Consider the following 18,955-nt stretch of genomic DNA (forward strand, 5'->3'; position numbering starts at 1 on the left):
GTTTGTGTGATGTCTTTTACAACTACAAGCCATCCTAAAGGACCTCATGGCCAATTAAATACTTTTTTGTGATCAGACTTCATTATGCAGGGAAATGCAGTGCCAACTTATGTGTCATAAACGATCAGATAAATTATAAGTATGGTTATTCGGAGACAAATATTACCCAAGATGGGAAGACCAATTCCAAATAGCAAACTACTATCGACGCTGAAGATTTGAATCTACGAAAGGAAAACCTCAAAACATTAACTCAGAGGCTGACTGACCTGAGAGTTTCTCCAGACCTTGTCTGAAGATAAATAAAACAATGGGGATCTACTGCATGCACCTTATAGACATATGCTGAACAGACTTGGGCAGTACACCTTATCCAAAAGGCAACCCCTTTGGTAGTGCAGGACTCCCTCACAACCTCCAGTTTTCAACCTAAATCACATGCTAAAGTTCACGTGGGATTTCAATTCTTGTCCTTCTAATGGAATAGAAACATCTACCAGTGACCCACAGTTCTAAACAAGCAGCTATGGTCTCATGAAAGCAATTTTCCTTGCAGGCTGGTCATTACCATCTTGGAGTGAATGCCTGACATAACACAAATCTAAACATGTCAAAAAACTTTCAGTACAATCCCAGGAGTGGACTGAGTTAATGGAACTGAGTAAAGGGTGACAGTAGTACATTACTATCACTAAACCCTGACTAAGGAATGCAAAAACTGCTAAGTTCTTGCTCCAGTCTCTTAGTAGATGTATTCCAATCAACCTGTTTGGAGATAGAAGCCCTACAGTGCAGAAGGGGGCCATTCAGTTCATAGAGTCTGCACTGAACCTTTGGAGAGCACCTCATCCCCAAGACTCCATCTCCATAATCCTCCATTTACCATGGATAATCCACCTAGGCTGCATATCCCTGCACTATGGAGCAACTTAGCATGGCCAATCCACCCAGCCTGCAAGCATTTGGACTGTGGGAGGAAGCCAGAGCAACCAGTGGAAACCCATGCAGACATGGGGAGACACACACTCTCAATTACTCAAGGTTGGAATCAAACCAATGTCCCTGCTGTTGAGAGGCAGCAGTGCTAACCACCACGCCACATCTCAGGAGCATGTGGACCTTGAACGTAGTGCTCCTGGTTCCAAGGTAGGGACACTACCTGTACAACATTACAGCCCTTCTAGCCACTTGATAATATGTGAATTGTCAAGTAAGGAAACAATCTGTTCACATAGAGGTCTCCATGCACAGGAGCTCACCAATGATCTCTGCTGGCATAAAGAATGCCTCGTACAGCAAGAAATCAAGTCTGCCAGTATTGATGGGATGATATTCCATTAAGAACCACAGGAAAGATGAAATTGGTAAGCTGACAAACCTAAGCAACACAAGATCGTCTTCAACATTACTCTTAGTATTTATGTAAACATAAAAGTTCCTTTTTAAGAAAACAAACTAGGTTCCCATTATATTTAAATCAGACATTTGTAAAATGGCTCAATGCTAATTTGGATAATTGATAAACTTGATTTTTACAAAAATAAAATTGGCTGCTAAAATGTCATTGTCAGGAGGATTTTCCAGGAATTATTTTCATTGGAAAGCATCTGGAATGAATTGCAGCAAAAAGTATAAATAATGGAACTGATAAATTATTGGTGTCCAAATAACAAGCAGTTTAGAGGAACAGTCCTGAAAGATTTTTTTTTTTTTTTTTTAAATCGAGTGGGTATTTTTGCTTTTAATAATGTAATCAGCCAACATTAAGAGGCTACAGGAGACATGATAGTTTCAGGTTTGCCAGTCCTAGGAAGTAGACTGTATAATTAGATACAGAGTTGAATATAAAACCCTCTTACTTTACACAAATGGCTTGCCCCCTTTCCAAATATTCCCTAGTGTCCCCTGCTGAAACAAAGAATCATTGTAACCTGAAAAGAGCACTGGGTTTGTTCACCTTTCACCTGAATCAATGAACCTCGCAACATCACATGCCAGACTTAGACATTAGGATGTTGACACAGAATTACCAGCCAGCACAGTAAATAAGTGACCATCATCCAGATTTTGTCTTCCTCCTGCATTCTTTGACATTGTAATGCATCTAGAACTCAAGAAGTCAAAACTTTAGTACCAATTTAAAAATATCAAGGTACCTTGAAAGTGATGATAACATGAAATTAAAAGTTGTTTCTATTGTACGCCATAGAGACTCAGTTTAGTCAAAAACACCACTCGTAATCTGGCAAGTAATTGGGCTTCAGGTTCAAGTAAAATGATGGAACCAGGTCAAACAGAGTATGCTGTTCTCCTAAGACGGAACAAGACAGCAAAGCTCAATCAAAACCATTGGAGTTTACCATTTTGTTTGGGCAGATTGACTATTCTGTTTAGAAGTGGACAGAACTACAGATAATTTGCAAATGCAGCACTAAACAATTTGACCAGAGTTTAAAACCAATTGCAAATCACTGCAGTTGTAGGAAACAGAGACAGAGACAAAGAGAGAAAGACAGAGACACAGGGATAAGCAGTCTACAACTTAGATCCACTTAGCTCCATAGATTGAATGTGAATTCACATTCAAACAAAATTAAATCCAGGGCAGCAAGAGTGAACTACAATTCCAGATTAAATGCAAAGCCTGGAACTTATGCTTAAACAATTCTTAAATATCATATACTCTGTCACAACAAAATAGGATTCATTCCAAAATCACCTCTATTCCCTGACATTAAAATCAGCATGTTTATAACTTGGAAGAAAGCTAAATTTGGACCTTGTCCTTTATATTGGTTGTGGAAAAAATGCAATTCAATAAAACCCTTATGTAGTTCTTCACATGACTTAGACGTCAGAGGGAGATGTCACCTGCTGAAAATTGGCTTGTGAAGACTTGGGGTCTTAGGCATTGCATTAGGCGGCTGTGTTTAGGAATCTACATTTACAGATATAAACAAAGGAGTGTTCTTTGCAAAAAGATTTGAAGAGCCATCTTCTAAAGGAGCAAGTGGCCTTAGGATGAAAGTTTGTATGTTTGTGCAGACACCCACAGAACAGGCTATTCCAGATCAGTATCTCAATGTATAAGTAGTAGCATTGGCTTAAAACACAAGGTAAAACACTTGTTACTGTCTTTCTTTTCTGTAAAATTGCATTTTTATCTATATGTAATGCTTACACGATTTCATCGGTGTGGAAACAATTCTGGAAGGTATGCTAACATTAGAAAGAGACAAGAATTTTAAGAAATTAAAATGGATGGCAGCCAGACAAGGTGAAAAAGCATTTAAGTGAAGTTCTCAAGGTTTGATATCCTTACAGATTGGAGTCAAGGACAAATGATGGCTTAGTAAAATCCTCTAGTCAATGGCAGAGCCATAACTTAGAAAGTCCCAAGTTCAATTCTCAATTTGTACAAAAATAACTGGTCTCTTTCTCGCAGTCTTGGCAGTGTGTATTTTCAGTGCCAGCAAGCTATGTGGAGTTAGAACATTGGGAAATGGTGGTATTAGAACAGGTCTAGCTTGATTTTGGAAGAGTTTTTATGATCAAAAGTTGATCTGGTTATTACACAAGCATGCCTACAGGAATTATCATCTTACAGACCTCAAAATCAAGCCAACTCACCCCCTTAAAACAAATCAAACAGGCAAGTGGTTTTACACAGCACCAACATGCTGTTTATAAATGGAGTAAGGCACAGACAAAAATTCTGCTTTATTGAATTGCCAACATCAGTGACCATGCCACCCTTAAAAACTCTTTGGGGAGACTGGACATTTTTCTTCTGGACTTTGAGAAGCAAAACAGAGTTGGGTTTCCAGAACAATTTTGCAAACATTTGACTGGTTCCAGATTATCATTGACGGCCAGTGTCCTAGGTTTATGGTCTTGTTTATGTCAATATACCTTCCAGAAATATGCCTATATTTGGAACACCATTGGAACAAAGCATATGATGCAAGAACATAAAGACACTCCATCTTTGCCAGATCATTTGAAGTATTACAATCACTTACTATGAGCCCAGCCACTTGAATGCCTGAGAAATCCAACTATTGGTACATTATACCTTTAATAAAATAATTGTTGGATTTTTCAATACCACGATATCCACACAGAGTTTCTTATGTTACAGAAGCTAGAAAACATCGTCACATCAAATAAAACATCTTGCTGGAAGGAAATTCAGCAGAATAGGGTGGCCAGATTGGAAGAGAGGTGTAAAATAAACATTTTTTTAAAAAAACAGAAATACAAATAAAAATCACAAAGCTATTTATAATCAAACAGCTTTAAGAATATCAAAAATGCTTTTTTTCTGATTGGATATGGAATTATGTTAATACATTAAACTGGTGAAGTATCTGCTTGTTGAGACATTGGAGACTTAAAAACACTATTAGGTTATCAATATTGTAAACCTTGTGCTGCAAAGTAGTTAGCTGTGACAGTAAATGTAATCCAGCTGGCTATGCTTTTTAGCTTTTACTGACAACATGTTATGTAACAACTCATCTTTCTAGCAAGAGGCACTGGTAAGCCTGTCAACCATTCATCACCAGTAAAACAAACTAATGACCATATATGGAAGCACTTCCTGCTCATAATGATCTGTTGCAGCCAGCTTTCTGTTACAGATTACAACCAACCCATTCATAAAACGTGAAGGGCTGCCTGCTTTCACTTCAATGGGCCAGTCATAAGGGAGGGGCACATCACATGACAAATACCTCCTGATGGGAGGAAACAACTGATTGAGCAGATGTAGACTGGTTGCAGTTTTGTAATTTGTGATGCATTTACATTGCAAGATGTCTGAAGAATTCAATTATTCAAAGCTTTAAATAGCTTGTAGTGGTGCATGGAAACTCATTTGTAGTTGCATTTTTACATGATAAGATTGTGTTTCCATTGAGGCACATGCTGAGTTGTCCAAGAGCAATGTTCTTGTCACAAAAATGTAGGTTTTGTTACTTGGTGCAAGTTTAGTGGACAGTTAGGCTGAGGATAGCATTTTTCCCCAATTAATTCTTGTAATGCAAACTTTGCTGGTGAGACCTGCATTTATTATCCATCCCTAACTATCTTTGAATAGCCATGATATGGAGGTGCTGGTGTTGCACTCGGGTAGACAAAGTTAAAAATCACACAACACCAGGTTATAGTCCAACAGGTTTATTTGGAAACACTAGCTTTCAAAGCAGCTCTCCTTTGTCAGGTAGCTCCTTCAAATTACCTCATGAAGGAGCAGCGCTCCAAAAGCTAGTGCTTCCAAATAAATCTGTTGGACTAAAACCTGGTGTTATGTGATTTTTAACTTTAAGTAGTGGGGAGCAGTCTGTGACGAAGTGGGTTATGAAGCTGTTTGAAGGTGCAGGTGGGAGTGACAGGCAGGCCAGACAAAGTAAGGACAGCAAATTTCCTCCCAATGGTTTTTATGACAGTCCAATTATTTGAAGATTAGTAGTAATTTTAGTCCAGATTTGTTAACATAAAGCCCCCAAATGCCATAGTGAGATTTGAACTGATGTCCCTTAGAATTAGAGGGGGTCATTTCAGAACAGAAATGCGAAGACATTTCTTCAGCCAGAGAGTGGTGGGCCTGTGGAATTCATTGCCACGGAGTGCAGTGGAAGCCGGGACGCTAAATGTCTTCAAGGCCGAGATTGATAGATTCTTGTTGTCTAGAGGAATTAAGGGCTACGGGGAGAACGCTGTAAGTGGAGCTGAAATGCACATCAGCCATGATTGAATGGCGGAGTGGACTCGATGGGCCGAATGGCCTTACTTCCACTCCTATGTCTTACGGTCTTATGGTCCCCGGATCCTGAGTGCAGATCACTGGGTCACTAGTTTATATAAGTCCTTCTACCATCCTCAATTCTTCTGACATAATTAAACTCCCCTCTCCCTTTAATTTCAATCTCCAAATAGTCCTTGATTTTCTCCTCCCAACTCCACTGTACATAGTCATATCATTCGATGAGCAGCAAAATCGACGTTTCGGGCAAAAGCCCTTCATCAGTTATTGGCAACGTCGATTTTGCTGCTTGTCGGATGCTGCCTGAATTGCTGTGCTCTTCCAGCACCACTGATACAGAATCTGGTTTCCAGCATCTGCAGTCATTGTTTTTACCCCATAGTCATATCATTGGTGTGTTGCTGTTATAAGGGCATCAGCCTTCAGGAGGAAATGTAGAAGTTTGGTTTCTTCTCTGTGGCATCAAAATGCCCTTTTCCTGAAGAGATGGGATTCCAAATCACCAAAAGCCAAGGAGCAATAAAAAATATACTCACGGCTTTCACAGTGATAATCCGGCACAAACTGCTCATCGCTGTCTGGCACCTGAGCTGGAAAAAAAAAAATAAGAGGAGACAGATTTCAGAATTGTGAAAATGTTGCTCCTTCCCCCGCACGCACTCCAAATTCTCATCACTCTGCCCCTCAAGGTGGGGAATGTATTTTGCAGAATTTCAGTACAATTGAGAGCTGGGTCGATAGCAGTGGCGATTCTTGTGGCTGATTCCACATGTGTACTTTCCCCAGTCGCCATTCAAAATCGGAGGTGATGAAACATTCTTTGGAAATGTTGATAATCACTAAGTGGGATGCCACTCTCAGCCAATTTTTGTACTCTCTCGCTTTCCAGCAAAGGGTCACTACAGACCAGGACAGAGAATGGTTTGTTGACTCACTATTGTGCCTCAGCCTAGATGGTTAAAGAACTCTTGGCAGAAGTTGGATAAAAGTATACAGTTGGGAGTATGCTGGACTTAATCAGCGTGCTATGGTAGGGCAATAAGTGGTACAGTTACTCACCAAATAATTGAATAAGTGGTGGATGATGTTCTTAGAGAACATTGAACTGCACAGTACAGGAATGGGCCCTTCATCCCATAATGTAATGCCAAAAATGACACCAAATTAAACTAATCCCATATGCCCATTCTTGATCCATATTCCTCCATTCCTGGCATATTCTTATCTAAGGCTTATCTAAACAGCCCTTAAACACCCCGATCGTATCTGCCTCCATCACCACCCTTGACCATGTGTTCCGGACTCCCATCATACTGTGTATAAAATTTGCCCCTCATCTCCTTTAAGCTTTCCCCATGTCACCTTAAATGCATGCCCCCTAGTATTAGACATTTCAACCCTCGGAAAAAGATTCTGACTGTCGACCCTATCTATGCATCTCATCATTTTATAGACTTCGATCAAATCTTCCCTCAGACTCCACCATTCCAGAGAAAACAATCAGAAATTTTCTAGCCTCTCCTTATAGCTCATACCCTCTAATTCAGGCAGCATCCTGGTAACCTACTTCAGCACCCTCTCCAAAGCCTCCGCACTCTTCCTGTAATGTGGTTATTTAAGTGTAGCCTCACCAAAATCTTATAAAGCTGCAACATGACATCCTGACTCTTGTACTTAGTTCCCCAACCAATAAAGGCAAGCATGCCATACACCTCCTTCTAATGCTTAAAAAACAATTCATATCACAAACTACCAGCAATCGTGTAAATGGAAAAGCCAGGCTATTAATAAATTTGCAACTTGAATTGCAGCTTGAGATCAACTTTTAAATACAAGATGCAAGCTCCAGGGCTTTTTCCCCCCAATAGAGAGATCCTTCAACAGGAAGTAGCAGTAATATGCACCCTGCACAGACTCTCTGACCAGGTATCAGACTGTTAAAAGCTAAACATCTGAGACTATATGTGATTCAAGAAGAGATTTTTTAAAAACCATGCAGTGGAGTTGTAAATGTATTCACAAACCAAGGCTCCATTTCCACCTTTGACCACATATACTTACATGCAGTCCTGGAATAAATGTTTATGTTAAAAGAAAATTCTCTCTCATCCCATTGTGGAACTTAATATCACAAAAATAGTCATCATTTATACATACTTGCTGCAAGGTTTCCTTTCAAAATGACAAGATACTGATTTTTAGCCGACAAAATATGTAACAAATGACATGCATTAATGTTTGGATTCTCTGCCCATATATTGCGTGAGCACACCGACTCAGCACTGAAACAGCAACCTTTTATTTCTGAAAACTCTCAGATGCTCTTACTGCTTGGCATAAAAAAATGGTTTGAGCAAGGGTGACTGTGGAGACCCCATTATATTCCTCCCTTTTTAAAATTAATATGGAAATCTGTCTTTAGATTTCAAAATATTTTAATATTCACTAAATGGAAATAAAGTTGACGAAATAGCTGAACACTTGCACTACTAGTTGGGCTTACGTGCAATGAACAGCTCACCATGTTAATTGTGGATACACCCTGTGATGTTCAATCGATGTGGAAAATAAAAAATCATAACATCACTTCTGAAATGTTGTTATTTCAGATGAAATCGTGTTTGTGGGTTTGAGGAAATCTTGTATTCAAAGGTTCAGCAATTTTCTCTCAAATAATTTACAATGATGATTATATAACTCCAAGGTTTGTTCAGCATCACCCATGCTAACTTCCTTCTGTAAAACCATAAGCCCTTTCTAATGATCAAAGCTTCAGTCATTAATTAGTGGGATCGCCTCTAAAAATTTGTCCACATTATAAATTAACAACATAGTCTGTACTAAAACCTTATAATGAAAACGGAGAACTGAAATCGCAATACACACATCAGAAAATATTTGAATGTTAATTGATCAGTGAAAATATCAATTTAATCATAATAGTCATTTTTCTGTCGCACTTCAGCCAATGTAACATCATACATCTGACCAAAACCGAAGATAAACAGAACAAAATCTTCAGATGCAAGTGAAAAAGATCAATTTTATACTGAATTAAAAGCGACTCTTCAATCAATAAATTGAACATTGTTTAAATAAAAATGTTTGAAAAAGGTTTGGGGTGGAAAGATTTCGTCAGTTTAAAGAAACCACACTGACAGTCAGAACTAAAATATTACAAATGTTTAAGTACAGGTCTACCAGCATTGGAGAAAATAAAGAGCAGCTGTTTACATTAAGACCCTAGCCTCCAGCTATGGTTTCAAACACCAAACAATCCATGTATATCATAGCATTTTCTGTTCTCAGAAATTAAGGAATTTCCTATGCTATCACAAACAACATAATAAAACAAGATACCGAGATGTACATCTTTAAGTAGAAGCCAAGCACCAAAGGAGCTCCACTGGGGAAGAATGGGGATCCAAGTCAAGCTTGAATACCTTTCTCCCCCGTTTGCTGCTAAACACACTGATTCTTACAGAGATGTATTTCCAAAAGGTGCTGGCAATTTTTTTTCATAAGCGCCTCACCCATTCTGTATCTGGGAGCCAAACCAATGAGTATCCGCAAGCTATTTGACCATGAAGGGCATCAGTACCAAACCTGAACCGGTCTTCACCTGATGGCTAAAGGCTGTTTGTCCAGCAGCAGTTCCTGGAAAGACGGACGTTCTCCCTACCTGGACACGAAGGCCAAGTGTCATCAGACTTTACAGCACAAGAGGAGGAGGAAAAGGAGGAGCAGGAGATCATTTGGCTCATTGGGCCCATGCTGACACTTTTGAAAGCCCGACCCACTTTGTCCCCCTCCCTTGGCCTTCCCTCACAGACATTTTTTAAAATTTCTGTCAGCTGCAAGTTTACAACTGGACACAAATTCAGAAGACTGGGTTACTTTGTCGTGTCAGGGAGTCTGTCACTGCCCCTCGCTGCTTTGGCAAAGAGAATCAATCACATGACTGAACGAATACACCATCAGTCTTCTTCATTTTTGGCACAGGGTGGGCAAGTATGATAGTTAATAAGGGGCGTCACTAACCAAACGCCAGCAGAATCCATGGCTGTCAACAACAGTTGCAAAGACAAGACCTGACCCAGCAATCTATTTTCCTTCCCCTTTTTTTTTCTGCAATTTTCTAATGCAGCAATTTCGGGTAATTCCTCCAGGGTTCATTTCTACCGAAATAAAGTGGCACCCCTCGGGCCTGAAGTTATCCACCCAGGAGTGAAACTCCTTTTTCAAGCGGGAAATCTCATTGGATTGCCCGAACTTGTATTTGCTGTGGCCTTTGATGTTTTTACTTCCCTGACGGTTTCCAATTACAAATCCAGGCAAAGCAACAATAAAGAGGACACTTGTTTCTTCAAAACACCCGAACTCCAGACTGCTCAAGGTCTTTTTTTTAAAAAAACACAAAAAAATGTACTCATCGTGGCTCTCACACCGCCACATCCCTCATCTCCCCACATTAACAGTTAAGAACTTGTTTAGACACATGCAGGAATTCTCTGCAGTTCCTGTACACACAAATCAGACTGCAGGGGATTTAAACAAAAAGCACACATCGACTTGCATGATGCTGGAAAAGGGAGCCAGGTTTAACTCACGTGTTCTCCACAAGTGGAACCATCCGATCATTCGACAGAATCACTTTTCTCATCCCTCCCCACAACCCCCCTTTTTTAGTGGGAAAAATCCGCACGTTTCTTCAGCAGTGTCGACGTTTTGAAATTGGTGGGGTTAAAATTTTGGCATCACAACAAGTCTTTTAGAAGATGCAAAAAAAAAACAAAGTGCAGCGATCTGTCAGTTTCAGAGACTTTTGTGCAATCACTTTTAATTTATTTCAGTCGAGTGCTTCTACAGCCAAGAGGTTTAATTAACTTTGTAAGTTTTGCTGTGAACTGTCGAAATGATTTCCGCTCGGGGCTAGTAGAAAGCACGGCGGCCGAAGTACAAAGCTTTGGAAAGAAGGGGAAACATTGCAGATTGGCAAGTAGAAGAAAGAAAATTTTAAAAAAGTGAGTCATTGAGGCAAAAGAGAACAATGTTCACCAGCGTCAGAGTTGAGCTGCACTGGGACTGGGAAGATGAAAAATGTCCCCACTTACACTCCCATGTATTATTTTAAACTCACCTTCTGCAAGCCAAGTTTCTTGAAGTTGGCTTAAATCCTGGAAGAGATCTGCAAGAGTAAAAAAGGAATTAGCAGGAGAGTGCTGGAAAGTGCACCTTCTCCCAGATTTGTTATTGGAAGCAACAAAGCTGTCAATATTCATGCAGAAGTTAGCTTCCTGGAGAAAGTGGTTACCTTCTGAATCCTGAGTTAGTTCTTTGGGGATATATCTTTTCTTTCTGGCAATCACTGCCCGCCCGAAGCTCCCGTCGTGCGCTTTCTGTAGATTAAATCAAACACCAAAGTTTTGGTTTGAACCCGCTCTGTGAGCCTGTACCTGGCATGCTAGAACTTACTGATACAGTTGGCGGATTCCAACAGTTAACATCCTCCCCGCTCCCCCTGCCCCGGCCAGTGATGATGGACTCGGCTCCCTTACCCACTCTTTGGTGCCATCGAACTGTAGCTTCATGTAGTTTCGCGATGATTTTACAAACTTCAACTCCCCCCCACCCCGATGCACACACAATGAAGACCGGAAAAAAAAAGGGAAACACTTCAGTTTTAAAATTTCAACTTTCTTTTTTTGTTAACTCCCACCGTTTCGAAGGGTGAATACAGCACCAAATTTCTCAGAATGACTACTCACGTTTGAAAATGTGTAAGGCACTTGCTGATCTAAGTAGCCATCCATCCTGTGTTCTGTTGTTAACCGTTTATGAGCATTTAGACTGGATTTGACATCAAGCTCGATCAGCCTGCGGAGATGGGGGGGTGGGGGGGGGGGGGGGGAAGCAGAGATCATGAATGAACGAGCGAAGCATGCATAAATAATAAGCTTCATTCACAAAAAAAATTCAACACAGACAGCCTGCAGGCAATGAACGGCTGCTCTCTCCCGCAGAAACACAGTCTCTTAAAGCGAGGATGTACCTGCTTAAAGAGGGACACAGTTTGCTCCAGGTTTTGCTGAAAATTTTACGGTGAAATAACGCTGGGGGTCACATTTTTAACCCGACGGATAAAACAATCTAATGGAAGTCATCAATTTAAAAAACACGCTTCTTATAGTGTTTTAGACAAACAATTAGGTCCTTCTGAAGTGTAGACACTTCTTATTGAGGAATGGAAGTAGTCAATTTGTATACAGGAAGCTCCGCAACCAGTAATAAGATAATAACCAGCTAATTTGTCTTTTGGAATATTGTTTGATGGATGGATATTGATCTGGACACAAGGGACAACCTCCCTTCTTCTGCTTTGAAAGAGAGTCATGGAATCATTTACATTTACCTGAGAAGGTGAACTCTAATATAACTTAGGATGTAGCATTTATCTAACAGAGCACATTATTTCCACTGCTCTATTGCTCATTACTGCACTGGTGTGTCAGTCTAAACTATTACACTAAAGTCTTGGGAGTTTGCAGATGTTGGCAACATTTCTTGACAAAAAAAAATCATCAAGTGCATCTCTCTACAAACAATTTATAAAACCATTCATAGGATTATAGAACCCCCTACAGCATGGAAGCAGACTGTTCAGTCCATCAAGCAAGTTGTTGGAGGGAATCCTGAGGGACAGGATGTACATGTATTTGGAAAGACAAGGACTGATTAGGGATAGTCAACATGGCTTTGTGCGTGGGAAATCATGTCTCACAAACTTGATTGAGTTTTTTGAAGAAGTAACAAAGAGGATTGATGAGGGGAGGACATGATCTATATGGACTTCAGTAAGGCATTCAACAAGGTTCCCCATGGGACATTGGTTACCAAGGTTAGACCTCAGTTGAAAGGGTTCTCTAAAGATTTACAAGCATGTTGTCAGGGTTGGAGGATTTGAGCTATAGGGAGAAGCTGAATAGGCTGGGGCTGTTTTCCCTGGAGCGTCCGAGGTTGAAGGGTGACCTTATAGAGCTTTTTAAAATCGAGGGGCATGGATAGGTTGAATAGACAAAGTCTTTTCCCTGGGGTGGGGGAGACTGGAACTAGAGGGCATAGGTTTAGGGTGAAAGGGGAAAGATATAAAAGAGACCTAAGGGTTTTTTTCATGCAGGGGGCAGTGCGTGTGTGAAATGACAACATTTAAAAGGCATCTGGATGGATGGATATGTGAATAGGAAGGGTTAGAGGGATATGGGCCAAGTCTGGCATTTGGAATGAGATTAGGTTGGGATATCTGGTCAGCATGGACGAGCTGGACCAAAGGGTCTGTTACTATGCTGAACATCTCTATGACTCTCAGTCCACACCAACCCTCCAAAGATCATCCCATCCAGACCACATCCCTGAAATCCTGCATCTCCCATGGCTAATCCACCCAGTTTGCACATCTCTGGACATTATGTGTAATTCAGCATGGCCAATCCACTTAACCTGCACATCTTTGGACTGGAGGAGGAAACCAAAGGAAACCCACACAGACTTATAGAATTCAATAGAAGATCTGCTAGGAATGAATGCATAGACTACATTCAGTAAACTTAAAGAAACATTCTGCAACAGCTAAGTTCATTGGTAATACACTTGCTGCTGTTTCAGAAGATCATTGGTTTATAAGATGTCCCATTAGGGCACCAAGTGACAAAATTGTCCCAGTGTCCTGCACAACATGTCACTTCCATTACAAACTTATAAATATATTGACTGGTCATTCATTTAATTGCTGTTTATGCAGTGCAAAAAAAAACTGTCATATTTTCCTACAAAACTACAACGACCACACTCAAAATCTATGAAACATTTCAAGACTGCCTGGGGATGTGAATTTTGAGACATAAATAAAAATTAATTGGTTTTGGTTAGCACAGATGCAAACAATGGCTGAAGATTCTGTACTTTTAACATCAACATGACTACTGTCTACGCAGATTATGATGTGAAGGTGCTGGTGTTGGACTGGGGTCGACAAAGTCAAAAATCACCTGACACTGGAGGGGGGCCTATAATCCAACAGGTTTATTTAAATCCTTCACCTGATGAAAGAGCAGTGCTCAAAAAGCTTGTGATTTTAAACAAACTTGTTGGACTATAACCCTCCTGGTGTCATGTGACTTCTGACTGTCTCTACATGAATACCAACTCGTCTGTAAAGCACTGATAGCATTTTCAGTTTTGATTTGCAGTTGAATCACCATTTTAATTTGGGTAATTAGCCACTCCCAATATGGCTAATCATGCATTTAAAAAATTAATTCTCCTAAAGGCAGTCTATCAAAAAGTTTAAGTTCAATTATATTTTTGTGAAGAGTGGTGGAAATTCAAAACTCATAACACTAGTATCATTGATTCAGTGCATTTGGAGAGATTAACTTATAGAAATGGAACAATTGCAACAAACAGACTCCAACCTACTTCAATAAGGGTGCAGTGAATTAAACAGGTGACAGGGATGACTGCAGTACATATTGATTTGTGCCTGTGTGGATAAGGTTTCAAGGGAAGACATTTAACAATAGACCAGTTCATACCAGATGTATGGATTGAGTATCACTAGTTTACTTCTGAGAGTTATTTCTGAATCAAGCACTTCCTCTGTCTCAATTGTGCAATATTCATGTGACAAAATGTACACATATTGCCAGTGGCCAACCACTTTGAAACCATCTTTTCTTGCAATACTTTTTGTCAGTTCCAGTTATGCAATCTTTGACATTATGTCCAATTTATGAAGTTAAATGCAAAATTTGTCCACCACTTCCTCATGTCCATAACAGAGATGTTCCATGTAAAACCCATCAAACATAGACAACGCTGCTGCATACTCATGAAACAATGATTAAGCTCCCACAGAATAAAATTGTATTATTATCAGTGTGTAGCATTAATAAAATGCACAGGAAAAAAAACAATACTGTTCTGAAAAAAGAAATTAGAAATGAACATCCTTGCTATCTGGCTACTTCATGTTTTAATCAATTACAAAATCCTGTTGTGCATCTCTTATATTTATTATAGGCATTAATTATTTTCTGGAAGTCCTTGCCCCAGAGTGTTGTGGAGGCCAGATGATAAGGTATTTAAAGAAGAGGTCAATTGATTTTTGAAATATCAGGGAGTTGAGGGCTATCATCAGATGCACAAAAAAGGATTGAGATCCACTGGAAATCTTATTGAGTGGCTGGGGGAGACTTGTGGGACTGAATGGTTTACTCCTGTTTCTATTTCTTACGTTCATATTTGTAAACAGGGAATGAAGGACCAAATATTTCTTACGTATATATGAAAAATATCAAAGCTTACAATTATAATAGCACTGTTCACAACTTCAGAATGTACCAAAGCACTCCACAATCAATGAAATACTTTTCATATGCAACCACTATTGTGATGCAGGAATTTTATAGCCAGATGCACATAGCAATGTGACACAACCAATAATGAGATAATGACCAGATAATCTGCTCTGTGATGTTGATCAAGAAATAAAGATTTGCCTGTACAACAAGGAGTTCAACCCTGCTATTTTATCAATTGATGCCACGGACTCTTTAACATCCACCTGAGGAGCAGATCCAAAGGATATTTTATTCAAAAGATTGCACCTTTAGCGCAGCACTGTCTAACCACCTGTCAAATCTGGATTAGGTGATCAACTCTTGAAAATCTGGTAAATGCACAACCTCTTGAATCAAGGTGAGTGTGTTTACAACTTGAGCCATAACTGATAAATAGATGCACATATAGCATACCACAGAAGACGGGACATTCTGATTGTAACAAGGACAGACAATATTATTACATAAGTTTATAAATATAAAGAACATGAATCATTAAGGGCAGGAAATCATATTTTGTGCCTGGTTACCAAATATTGTATTGATGCCACAATTTCAAAGACAGTAATTTGTATTTACATTGAACATTTAAAATAACGATTATTGTAATGTACTTCACAGAGCCAAAGCAAGGCCCCAAGCAATAACAGCAAAATATTCAGGGAAGCTGACTTGAAGGGCAAAAGCAGGTTTTGAGAAGATGAGGAATGTGTCTTTTTGGGGTGGAGTAATTTATTGTTCAGATTGCAGGACCAAATTTGATTGAAGACTGACTCTGAAAATAAAGCAGAGCGATTCATAGAATTCTGAAATCAGAAGATCAAAACGTGACAGATAAAATTGCAGAAATAAATGGCAACAACATGGAATTCTACTTTGGATGAGTTGGGACTTTATGCAGTGTGGAATGGAAACAAATGAGGAGAAACAGTGAACACATTAAGCCTAGAAATGGAAAAGATCTTGCTTGGGGGTGGGTGGGGGGGAACTGTAGGACAAAGAGAGACAATATTGCAGAATAAAAAGATGTATTTCTATGGATTTCAGTATATCAGTAAAAGGTGTTATGATCAATGTGATATTATTTAATTTACTTCCATATTATATGAACTGTATTTCAACAATCTCTTGGGCTGATTAACAACCTTCTTGAAATGTCCTTGCTGAATAACTCAATGCATCAGAGTCTACAGGTGATCTTAAATTGATTGAGTGCTTTCAAAAGCACCTTTTAGTATAAATGCATCTGATCATTCAGGAGAGCTGAACATGGAAAATTTTAGAATTTCTGTTTGAGTGGCTCTCATTTGGCATCACTCACTGGTAACATTATGTGCCAGCAGAATATTGTTTACCAGAGCATTGCACAACCATTATAGATTTGTTTCAGATCACTGACTTGTTCTGTTCGTACTTGCTATGTGACTCACCTTTATGATACTTCTGGGCTGAAGCATTAAGTAAAAGGGACAAGAATCAAGATACAGTAGGAAATGTCACTTTGTTGCTACTACTGAATCCTTACATTATGGGAGCAGCAGAGAAAATAAATTCTCAGATCACAAATCAAAGCCATGTGATGTCCGGAGTGTGAAATGCTCATTTATGTTTCATTCTTTCAGAGAATGTTGAAACAATGACAAACTTAAAAATGAATAAACAGAGCCAGTAAAGGAGCAATAAAAATAATAGTCTCAAACTTATTGTTGACATTAATTAACATTAACATTCTGTAAGATTAATCTTTTTTCAAACTAAACTTATTTAAAATGAACAAGTTAATCCAATTATTGGAGGAACATTGTATGGATGCATTAGCATTTAAGTTTGAATATCATGTGCAGGATTGTAATTGATAGATCTGATGATCATTTTGATTTGAGTCTTTACTATGGATACTCAAATGGTACAAGATGACACACCAGAAGCCAAATAATCTGCCAGAGAGGAAAAAGTGTTTTCTAAAGGATATCCAGACATGGTGGCGTCATTTTCAATTCACCAGTAGAGATTTATGCCGGCAATGTATCAGAGACATCAGTTTTAGAAACAGCCAGAGAAATACATGCTTGCTATGACACTTGCCTGGCCTGCAACACTAGTTTTATGCTTGGATGGTAAATTGAAAATTACGCTTGATATGTTTACTCCAGGAAAAACTAAACAAGATGTGAAAGTTATTTTAATGGGGGAATTTAATCAACCAAATGTATGTTGAAATGCTCAAGTGGTTCACAGTCAGAAATGGTACATATAATGGAGTGATTGCATTGTGACCTGGTGTGTCAGAGAAGCCACAAGAGGCAGTGCACATCTTGACTTGCAATGATCTAACTAGAATTATATACAGGGAATATAAATCATGGCACCTATGACACACAAATGTCAAATTCAAAGTAAGAAGGGCTTCAGAAATAACTTCAAATGAACTGAACATGTCCTTTTTTCCAAATAGCTATCTCACTGCAGGATGCAAAACTACAATTGAAACCCATAGACTGGAGTTTGATCAAAGGGATAAAGAATGACTTAAAATTTATATAGCATCCTTTAATGTATTCAAACATGCCAAGGGTCTTTACAGAGGCATTACAAGGAAAACTCGGACAGAGTCTCATAAAGAGATATTATGTTAGTTGATCCATAGTCGAGAGTGTGGTGCTGGAAAAGCACAACATGTCAGGCAGCATCTCGGGAGCAGGAGAATCAACGTTTCTGGCATAAGCCTTTTGTGGGATGCCTGAAGAGCATATGCCCGAAATGTCAATTCTCCTGCTGCTCCTCAGATGCTGCCTGACCAGCTGTGCTTTTCCAGCTCCACATTCTCAACTCTGATCTCCAGCATTTGCAGTCCTCACTTTCTCCTAGTTGATCTGTAGCTTGGTCAAAAAGGTCAGATTAAAAAGGAAGAGAGAAAAGAGAGAGAGATCCAGAGGGAATTCTAGGGCTTTATACCCTGGCTACAGAAGGAACAAACACTAGCAACTAGAATTGGGGATTCCCGGGAGACCAGAATGATACAAGTGAACATATCTTGGAGGATGTGGGGCTGGAAGAGATTACAAAACAATAGGGAGAGGTGAGGTTATTATAGGATCCATAAAGCAAGACGTCCAGATTCCATGATATTTCAGTAAACCATGGCACAATAGTTACCCAGCCCAGGAATAAATAAAACATGACCCAGTTCAACCAGCTTTTTGTGGTTGGATACAAAACCTCTAATTGAGGAGTTTTACTCAGGAAAATGGGTTTCTATGACACAATGGGACATATGTTAATTCTCAATAAACAAAATTAAAACCTGCAAACTATACTTAAATACAATGAAACTTCAATTGTATGTGTCCCACTTAGCTGTTTTCCCACCTATCATCTGCATGATAAACCTTTTTGTGGGATTTAATCTTATTGTATGTTGCATTAACATTAATGTCCTCCTGTAAATGATAGCAACCCAATTAATTCAAGAAAGACTGAATTCAGTTGCTGTAATTTGCATTGTACTTGTCTTCAATGCTGTACGTGAGATATTTGTCTTTCTGTATGACCAAAATCTAAGGACATTTAATTATTCATCAGCTTCCATTAATGGAGGGTGGGGCACTTGTTTATCATGGCAGATACATTCAGATAACAACGCTAACAAAACAAAATGTCCCAGTATACTCCCTAATTCCCATGGACCTTCTACAGTAATGGAAATCCTATAACTTAGTAATCAGTTTTTTTTTATTATTTAATAGCTTCCCTTGCTGATGGTTTCTTTAATATTGTTATGCTAGCATTT

General features: G+C 39.2%; 1 protein-coding gene across 1 annotated transcript in view; it reads right to left on the minus strand.

Moving 5' to 3' along the window:
* Nucleotides 1–18,955, minus strand: part of etv4 (ETS variant transcription factor 4) — a 113,434-nt gene that overhangs the window by 87,282 nt on the left and 7,197 nt on the right. The window contains exons 2-5 of the mRNA XM_043675033.2: nt 11,536–11,644; nt 11,082–11,166; nt 10,908–10,955; nt 6,304–6,357 (exon numbers count right to left, since the gene is read on the minus strand). Coding sequence (XP_043530968.1) covers nt 6,304–6,357; nt 10,908–10,955; nt 11,082–11,166; nt 11,536–11,580 — 232 coding nt within the window. The 5' untranslated portion in view covers nt 11,581–11,644. The remainder of the gene's footprint in view (nt 1–6,303; nt 6,358–10,907; nt 10,956–11,081; nt 11,167–11,535; nt 11,645–18,955) is intronic.

The sequence above is a fragment of the Chiloscyllium plagiosum genome, unplaced genomic scaffold (assembly GCF_037043375.1).
Source record: "Chiloscyllium plagiosum isolate Xiang-an unplaced genomic scaffold, Cpla_swu_hap1 HiC_scaffold_32, whole genome shotgun sequence".
Taxonomy (NCBI): domain Eukaryota; kingdom Metazoa; phylum Chordata; class Chondrichthyes; order Orectolobiformes; family Hemiscylliidae; genus Chiloscyllium; species Chiloscyllium plagiosum.